General features: G+C 42.2%; 2 protein-coding genes across 2 annotated transcripts; both read left to right on the top strand.

Annotated features, from left to right (window-relative positions):
* Positions 1 to 219: 219 nt before the first annotated feature.
* LOC135845152 (uncharacterized) lies at positions 220 to 5,919 on the top strand. Its single transcript, XM_065363615.1, has one exon. The coding sequence runs from the start codon at positions 220 to 222 to the stop codon at positions 5,917 to 5,919; it is 5,700 nt and encodes a 1,899-aa protein (XP_065219687.1).
* A 1,082-nt stretch (positions 5,920 to 7,001) lies between these two features.
* Positions 7,002 to 9,361, top strand: LOC135845523 (uncharacterized). The gene is made up of 2 exons (XM_065364117.1): positions 7,002 to 7,244; positions 7,330 to 9,361. Exon 2 carries the CDS (start codon positions 7,347 to 7,349, stop codon positions 9,225 to 9,227), a length of 1,881 nt encoding a protein of 626 aa, XP_065220189.1. The 5' UTR covers positions 7,002 to 7,244; positions 7,330 to 7,346; the 3' UTR covers positions 9,228 to 9,361.
* The last annotated feature ends 210 nt before the right edge of the window (positions 9,362 to 9,571 follow it).

Genomic DNA, 9,571 nt, shown 5'->3' with positions numbered 1-9,571 from the left:
TTGAGTGGATCGCCGCGCTAGCAGTAAGATTATCGACAGTATGATGAAATAAATAATAATAATGACGTTCGCGTAATTATTTCGTTTAATTAATGCGATTAATTAATGATTATTCGATTATATTCCATTCGCTATGGAATAGATGGTAGCAGAGACGATATACGATCCAACGAAGCTATTCGCGAGTGTCCGAAATGAAAAACGTAAGTACCATTTTGAATGTCTCGTGAATCGCGTATCCGCTCAAAAAGTCAACCTGCCGTGAGTGAAAACGTTTCGTACAACGCGTACGCGTCGCGTTTACGCTCATATGATCGCCTGTGCTCGAAAAATGAGCAAAAATCTCCGCAAATTTGTCAACTAAAAATCGCCAACGAATCTCCAATCCAACGCGGATTCAAGGGATTCGAATCCAACGACGAAAATCTGAATTCGCTGAATTCAGATGACGAAATCCTCGAGTTGAATACTAATTCAACAACAATCGCCGGAAATTCAGCTGTCGAACGCCGATCAACTGATTTCCACCCCAATTCGCTGCAAATCGCCGTAGATTCAACAATCCAACGCGGATCGCCGAACTCTACTTTGCAAAATCTAAACTCAACGCCAAGCTCTCCGAAAACGCAAATCAACGAGAGTCCGAGAAAAATAAACCAAGGTACGTCAGTGTTATTTTTCAAAAACGCCGAATCGAAATCCAACGATAAAACGATGCCTGACTCAATCGAAAAGCAGGAGTTTGAGATCTGGTTTGAGAGTCTGAATCTCAACATTTCGAAACTAGAGACGGAGTTATTAAACGAAGTTGTCGATATTGCATCGCTCACCATTATGGTAGAGGATGTAGAAGAAGATGTAACCCAAGTCGAACAGTTCCGAAACCGTCCGGCCGAAGATTACAATTACGCCATCGCTATTCCTGTCAATTTCAAAGCAAGAAATTTGATACGTCGCGCAAATCGTGTTATACGCAGCATCGATAGCGAACCAAAACCAACGCCTACGCCTACGCCATCGAATAACGGTTTTACTCGTCGTGTCCCCGAACTGGATATTGTAAAATTCGACGGTGATATAACGAAATATCGTTCATTTGTCGAGATGTTTAAGCTGAAATTCGACAATTTAACGATTCCAGACCGTGAACGCCTGCAACATCTCAAGCAGAACACAACCGGTGAACCTCACCAACTTATCGAGCAGCTCGAATTATTGGACATAAACTATCCAGCTGCATTCAAAAAACTCGACGATGCGTACCTCGACGCCGAAGACACAATCAGCGAATTGTACGCCCGATTAGAAAAACTTACGCCAGCAACCAGCAACACAGCATCGTTGAAAGATACGTTTATGCAACTCGAAAGTATTATCACCGCGCTGCGCAGTCATGGACAAACGTTAAGCGATTTTCCACCTCTGCGCGACAAAGTTTACAGTAAATACCCAACATTTATTGTACATCAGGTATGCGGCGTAACGAAACTTGGAATTTTAGAATTTCAAGCAGCGGTTGGAAAATTGATCAAAATGCGAGCAAACATCCAAGCCACTCAAGCCGCTTACGCGCCATCGACATCGCCGAAGCCAGCTACGACTTCAGCTCTAATGACTGGTTCGCCGAATGGACCATCTCAAACGCCGAAACAATCGAAAAAACATCCGACGAAAAAGCCCAACGAAGTGCCGACATCGACGGATCCGACAAAAAACAAACGTACGCCGACGTGTGTTTTCTGCGATGCGCTACATTATAGCGCTCAATGTCCGACCTACGCTACGCTTGAAGTGCGTAAAGCGCGCCTCAAGGATCGCTGTTCATTGTGCCTAAACCGAGAGCACAAGAAAGCCCAATGTGAAAAACAAATGCGTTGTTTTTATTGTCGAGTAGAACGCGATCATCATTCCTGCATTTGTCCGAAGCAGTTTACCGCCACAACTAACGGAGAACCGCCGCCACGTACGCCAGAAGGAACACCTGAGACCAATCGCTCAGTTAACTTTGCACAAAAGCATTCCGGAGCTCATACTACAGCGATGGTTACGCTTATCAACCCGAGAACTCAACGTAAATATCTTGTGCGTACGCTATTCGATAACGGTTCCAACGAAACTTATATAGCTGAGTCAGCCGCCAAGCGCATCGGATTGCACTTGTCACCGTTCGTCGCCTTACCAGTGAACGTTTTTCAGGGTGAAAAACCAGTAACTATCGACTCAGCAACGACAACGTTCATCGTTACGAACAATGATGAATTCAAAATCAATATTGTCGCAGACACCGCTCCGAAACTTCCTCAAGCAGTGCAGTTATTCGATTACGACGAGTTTCTAACAACTCAACCCGATCACAGCGCCACCGAGTTCGTCGATCAGGGTACCATATACCCAATTGAGCTTCTCATTGGGTCCGATTACTTCTATGACTTCATTAAACCAGAACGCCGTGAAGTTGTTGCCGAAGGTCTGTACATCATGCGTACTCCGTTTGGTGCCATCTTAGTTGGCAGAAAAGCTGACCAACGTACCGTACAGTCAATTCTATATCGAATGACGCCAGCACGAGCAGTCGCCGAATTGTGTTCAATGGAGGCGATGGGAATCAAAGACATGCCAGTATCCGCCATCGACGAAGAAGAAACCGCTCTTGCGCTGTTTTACGAAAGCATTACAGTTGTCGACGGCCAATACCAAATTCGACTACCTTGGCGCGAATTTCCGCCACCGCTGCGCGACAACTTTGGAATGGCGATTGGACGATTAAAATCGCTTCTTCGTAAGTTCACCGAAAAATCATTCGACCAATATCGCGCAATAATCGACGAGCAGATCGCTTCAGGAATCGTCGAGGAAGTTGACCCGCCAGAACCAGGAGGTAATCGTCACTACCTTCCCCACCACGCCGTGTTTACGCCTGAAAAGTCGACACCGCTGCGTATTGTATTCGACGGCAGCGCAAAAACAAAAACTGAGCCTTCAATCAACGATATGATTTACAAAGGAGTAAATCTGCTTGCAAAAGGCTGCACGCTCCAAATTCGCTTTCGTCTTCACCCAATTGCGCTTGTTAGCGATTTGGAAAAAGCGTTTCACCAGCTCTTATCCGATCCGAAAGACCGCGACTACTTGATGTTTCTGTTCATTCATGACAGATCGAAACCCGCCAGCGGCCGAAACCTACGATTTCTCCGTTTCCTGAGCTACGTGTTTGGAATAATCGCATCTCCATTCACCTTGCAAGCCACAATAAGGTATCACCTTCGAAAGAATCCGATCGAATTCGCAACTCAAATCGAACGAGATACCTACGCTGACAATATTGTTACTGGAGTCAAAAATCGAGAAATTGGAGAATCGTTCTACAACTCGTCAGTTGAAGTATTCCAACGATGTCAAATGAATCTACGCAAATGGGCGAGCAACGATAACGAGCTCCGTCTTCGATTCGAGCAGCCCGACAGATCCGCCGCCATTTCCATACTTGGACTTGTATGGGACCAATACACCGATACTTTGAAAATTCATCCTATCGACGCAACCAACGACGCCATACCGACGCTACGAACAGTGGTCAGCGTGGCAGCGCAATTTTTTGACCCATGCGGTTATTTTTCGCCCATCTCGGTCAACGCGAAAATTTTTCTACGAGAAATTCATCCAAACTACGATTGGGATGACCAGCTGTCCTCAGATCACCGTGAACGTTGGCAGATCATCGAGAACGAGCTGCGCAAAACAACTGAACATTGTCTACCTCGATTTCAATGCGATATAGACGACAACTCCGCTACTCTGGAGTTACACGCTTTCGCCGATGCGTCCCTGAAAGCATGCGCTTGTGTAATATATCTAGTACGCCGAACGAACAAGGAAGTGACAGCTCACTTATTGTTCTCACGCACCAAAATCGCCAAATTGAACGATGTACCGAAACTCGAACTTGTTGCGGTATATCTCGCCATGAAAGCGTTGATTTTCGTCGAAGATGCGCTTCCTATTACCTGTAAACAACTCGTCTTATGGTCCGACAGTTCCTGTGTCATCGCATGGATACATAACACGACAAAAATCTTACCGACCTTCATGCAACGAAGAGTTCAAGAAATTCGAGAAGTTGAACGTTTGCAAGTAAACTTCATCGCCGGCACCGAAAATCCGGCCGATATGCCATCTCGTGGCGTGTCACTCGACCAGCTACTCACCTCACAATGGTTCGCAGGTCCAGTTGAATGGATAGCGAAAATACCCACAAATCCGCCACCAGAATCTTCACCGCACGCCGATGTCTACTTCATCAGCAACGAAGATACTGAACACACATATGTTCCGAAATACCCATTCGATATCGATCCAGCACAGTTCGAAACCAAGAAAAATGCGTATCTCGCTTTATTACGCAAGACGTGTAAGCCGTTACGTGTACTGTTACGTTGGCTTCCAGTATTACGTCGGAACGAGCACTACGATAAACCAGTATCGCTTTATTCCGCTCAAACAATGTGGATAAAGTTTGAACAGCGTTCTTTCTACGCAGAAGTATACTCAGCGCTCGAATCCGGCAGAAAACATCCGCTTATCAAGAAACTGAATTTATTTGTCGACCCTCGCGGCATTATTCGATGCGCTGGACGATTTTGCAACGCGCCGCTCACAAAAAATGAAAAACAGCCGATATTATTACCGCCAGCAAGTGAATCTCCGTTCGTCCGTATGCTTATTCAATACTATCACGAAACGTCGATGCACTCTGGTGTCGGTTACACGCTCTCACTCATCCGCCGCAGATTTTGGATTCCAACGGGCCGCAGAGCAGTCTTTATCGCAATCCAAAACTGTCACAACTGTAAACGATACTCAGCTCGACCATATCGCCAGCCAGACGACTCATCGCTTCCAGAGTTCCGTTTGGATGATAAATCGACGCCGTTTCAACACCTAGCAATCGATACGTTTGGTCCGTTATACGTAAATGGCCAAAAACGATTTTGTCTACTGATTACCGACCTTGTAATTCGAGCTGTCGAGCTGGAGTTACTGGAAAACATGACTGCTGATGTAATTTACCTCGCATTACGTCGAGTCATCGCCCGAAGATCTGTTCCAACGCTAATTGTTAGCGATAATGCGCCGCAATTCGTAGCAGTTAGCCAATCATTCAAAACGACCTATACGCATGATTTCCAGTGGAAATTTATCCTGGAACACTCGCCATGGATGGGCGGAGTGTACGAAAGAATAGTCGGTCTGGCAAAATCAGCGCTTTTCCGAACTTTTCACCATCATTCGCTAGATGAGCCAACACTCCGTACTGTACTCGCCGAAATCGCCGGAATTCTGAATGATCGACCCCTCACCTATGTTGGCGCCGATCAAGAAGAAATCGTTATTACGCCGAATCATTTTCTGCGCACCTACTTCATCGAAGAAGACGACGAAGCAGCGCGCATCGACCGTTACTGGAAAAACGCGCAAGAAATTGTCTCCAAATTCTGGCAAATCTGGAGAACAACGTATTTACAATGGCTTCGTAGTCAGTATCAAGCCACCGACAAACGACGATCAGCACCGACTGAACCGAAACCAGGCGACATCGTGTTAGTCGTCGACAAAATAAAAAAACGAAACCATTGGCCGATAGCGTACATCGATACTCTGATAAAAAGCTCAGACGGAAAGGTACGCGGAGCTCGAATCAAAACGAAGAATGGTTATACTAAACGGCCGTTATGCGAGCTGTGTCCAATGGAAACCAATATTCGAAACCTGAATGAAGCCGAGACGCCGGAAGACTTCGACGACACAGCAGACGACGAAAACCCAACTCAACCTGAGCCAACAGTGACTCAAGATGAACGTGACGAATGGTTAGATCCGGAGATCACGGTCACTGAAATCGAAGATGACACCAGCGAATAATCTCTCTCCGAATTCGCTATCTATCTATATCGTTAAAATTAAGATGTTTTGCGGTATTACTCTCGCTATATTTTTATAACTTTTATATAATTAATTTTTAGAATCTTATTGTAGATTTCTACTTTCTTTTTTTCTATTTTTTCTTTGTTTTTCGCTCCCGAGTGTCGTAGATACGAGGCATTCGAGCCACTACGGTATCTCCACGTTGAGTGGATCGCCGCGCTAGCAGTAAGATTATCGACAGTATGATGAAATAAATAATAATAATGACGTTCGCGTAATTATTTCGTTTAATTAATGCGATTAATTAATGATTATTCGATTATATTCCATTCGCTATGGAATAGAGAGACTACCTAATTAAACGATCAATTTTTAGTTCAACACAGTGTAAGTACATTCTTTTCAGAATTCGTGTTTTGAATTGAATTGATCAAAGAAAAATCTCAAAGCAAGAAGTGAAGAAGTACTTAGGTCACAGTAAGTAGATTTTTTCCGATCACATCAATGACATCATAAACGACGAAGCAAGATGAGTCACGACATAAATGAATACTGAAACACTGCAGGGTTGCCACGATCCGGATCAACAATGATCCGGATCATTGATCCGGATCATCTTTTTGTGATCCGTGATCCGTGATCCGGATCATTTTTTATACCATGATCCGTGATTCGTGATCCGTTGAATTTGCCATTTACGGATCACCTATCACGGATCATTTTTTTGGATGATTTTTGGAGAAAAAGTGTGCTTCTTTAGCAATTTTTCTAAAAAGAATGTGCTTTTTTGTCATTTTTTCTCAAAATAGCAAAACTTTTGGTCAATTTTGGAAAAAAGTAGTATATTTTGGGATTTTTTACTGCTAAATGACAAATTTTGACCATTTTTCTAGAAAACAAACATTTTAAAAACGATCCGCAGAAATTTGATTCGTGATCCGTGATCCGGATCACTTTTTCAAGCATGATTCGTGATCCGTGATCCGGATCATTTTTTACTTGGTTATCCGTGATCCGTGATCCGGATCATTTTCTACAGCTATGATCCGTGATCCGTGATCCGGATCAATTTTTGAAAAACCGTGACAACCCTGTGAAACAGCTTAGTTTTGGCGGGAAAACTATGTACCTTATCACTTTTTAATTTTCATCATTTTCAGTTCAGCTCAGCTCAACCCAAAACGTTCAACTTTGATATAAGTGGTTCAACATCAAAAATCAAAATATGGTTATGGATTTGTGGATTGAATTCGTGTAATTTTTACATTCCGATTGAGCTGTTCTGTTCCAAGCTCCAAATAAACAATTCCATTCATCACAAAGTAAGTACGAGTAGATCTGCTTTGAAAACTATTGAAGATGAACAAATTCCATTCATTTTCTTCCCGCGTGTTTTTCACTTTTCAGGAACGATTCCGATCACAATGAACGACGAGCACATGACAACAAATGAACCCCTAGTATTCTATCACCATGTTGGAAAACTTTCGAAGTTGGCTAAAATGTCATTGTTAGCTGAGTTAATGCAGCATACCCTCACACTCATACGTCAAAGGTGTCAGAACAAAGAAGGTGGATCAAATTCAAATGTATATGCATATCAATGTGAACATCGTCAGATTCAACCAGAATTGCCACTATCCTTCCATTCTGGTATGGAAAATCTCAACTATAACATGCATAGGTCTAGAGTAAATTGGTGGACTTATCATTACGAATGTGTTTTCTCGCATCGTGAATCTCCCGATAGTATGATCGGTTTACTTCCTCTACTGGTTTGGCTACCCGACGCTTCAATCAGTTTTGAACAAACTGCTAGAAAGATGTTAAACAGCGATGAATTGACGAACGTTGAGAAATTCGTGGTCGCATGTACATATTGTTTCATGGATGATGTGATACGTTTACAGCAGACGTTGACGAAAAAAGAGTTGAAAAATGCAACCAGCGGCCATCGTAGGTACGGAGTTCCATTCCTGGATTATTGGCATAGCAAATTGTACGATTTGATCGATAATTTATACGTAGGTACTTGGCATATAAATCTACTCGTTCGATCAATTTCTTCTAAAAATTATCACGATAACTGGCCGGCTGTGAAATATTTTTGGGATCAATTAGACTATGTGGAGCGCTTACCTAAAGCTGTTGCCATAATCGACGCAGATAGACCTGTTCTTACGTGGCATCTATTGGTTGAACTATCGAGCTTGGAATTAGACGTCGTAATTGAACGAAGAAGTCCTCAAATAATACGAACATTGGTGAAAGAGCTGAAATACTTCGAGTACATCATTTTGATTTGGAAACGTATGGTGAATTTAATCGACGACCAAGCACTCGCTGATATTATGTGCTTCGTGCATGAATTTCAGGATATTAGCCGAGGCTGTGTGGATCCTTTGCTATGGGAAATGTGGCTTTGCATCTCAGAACGCCAAAAGATGGTTATTGTTGATAAACATATCTGCGATTTTATCCAAACATCACTCAACATGGAATGTGATTTCTACTACGAACAAAATTTCCCTCTCATCATAGATTTACTTTCACGTTTCAGTGCCGAACGCCGACTTCAATACTGGTCGCTACATTGGCCTTACTTAGTCCCAGGTCAAATTTTTTTTGGAAACAGAACTTCTATCGATCAGATCATGAAGCTTTGCCTCGTGAACGACGAAACAATCGCCGCTTTTAAATGTACCACAATGCTCGATTATGATTCGATATCAGATTACTGCCAGCATCACGTAAGATATAGGCGTTTCGATATATTACAGGAATATCTGGAATTTTGTACCTCAGATCTGCAGGTGATTCGTAACATGAAGAAACAAATTATAACAAAGATGCCGAAGCGACGCCAATTAGATGTTCTCTTTCCATTTGTGCCGAGTCACACGAATGAATTTAACTCGTTTATGGAAGGTGTGTTTACTCCGACCGAGTACGAAGAATTCATATATAAAATCATTTCGCATCCTAAAAATGTTGAAAGGTTGTGCTCTAAGTTGTGCATGCTGTATACAAGTGTTGACGTTGTATCAATCATTGAGAAGCACTTGACATCTGAAGAACACCTTGCCAAAGTAAAATTCGAAATTTTTAAAATATGTCGTCGAAGTGATAAAATCAAAGAAGCAAAGATGGTAGATTTAATGGCGTGGTGTTTTAACGGAGACAAAATTCTTGTTGAACAATTCCACAAATTGCTACCTCCGGTTAGTGAAACAAATGATGAGATGAAAGGAGTGCCAACATCCATCTATGAAGCTTTTCGTGATGAATGGACGTCACATTGGTAATGTTGAAATTCGAAATTATGATTGAACTTATTCAAGAAGTATTTTTATTAGTAAGGTAGGTATAAGTTGGTATTTTTTTTTTATTGTTTCCATCGCTTAATTGTTAATGATTTGTGTTGTGATTCAAATTTTGTTAATGTGATGTTATGATTTACTTCTGAATTATTTTAAAAAAATGTTTTACATATGAAGGAAGTGTGTTGTTAAAAATAAAACTTCTTCGAACTTTCGTCAGCGATATGATTTTAGTGTAGCACTTTAGATTTTATTAGCAGGTAGATATCTAATCTGCATTTTGGTACAAATTTATCCAGTTTTATTAGCTTAACCAAGGTTCAACCTTC

The sequence above is a fragment of the Planococcus citri genome, chromosome 4, assembly GCF_950023065.1.
Source record: "Planococcus citri chromosome 4, ihPlaCitr1.1, whole genome shotgun sequence".
Lineage (NCBI taxonomy): Eukaryota > Metazoa > Arthropoda > Insecta > Hemiptera > Pseudococcidae > Planococcus > Planococcus citri.
This window is presented reverse-complemented; position numbering and strand designations above follow the sequence as displayed.

Bases quoted from the DNA above. Each gene is read 5' to 3' on its own strand.
- LOC135845152 (XM_065363615.1), top strand. From the start codon at position 220: ATGTCTCGTGAATCGCGTATCCGCTCAAAAAGTCAACCTGCCGTGAGT.
- LOC135845523 (XM_065364117.1), top strand. From the start codon at position 7,347: ATGAACGACGAGCACATGACAACAAATGAACCCCTAGTATTCTATCAC.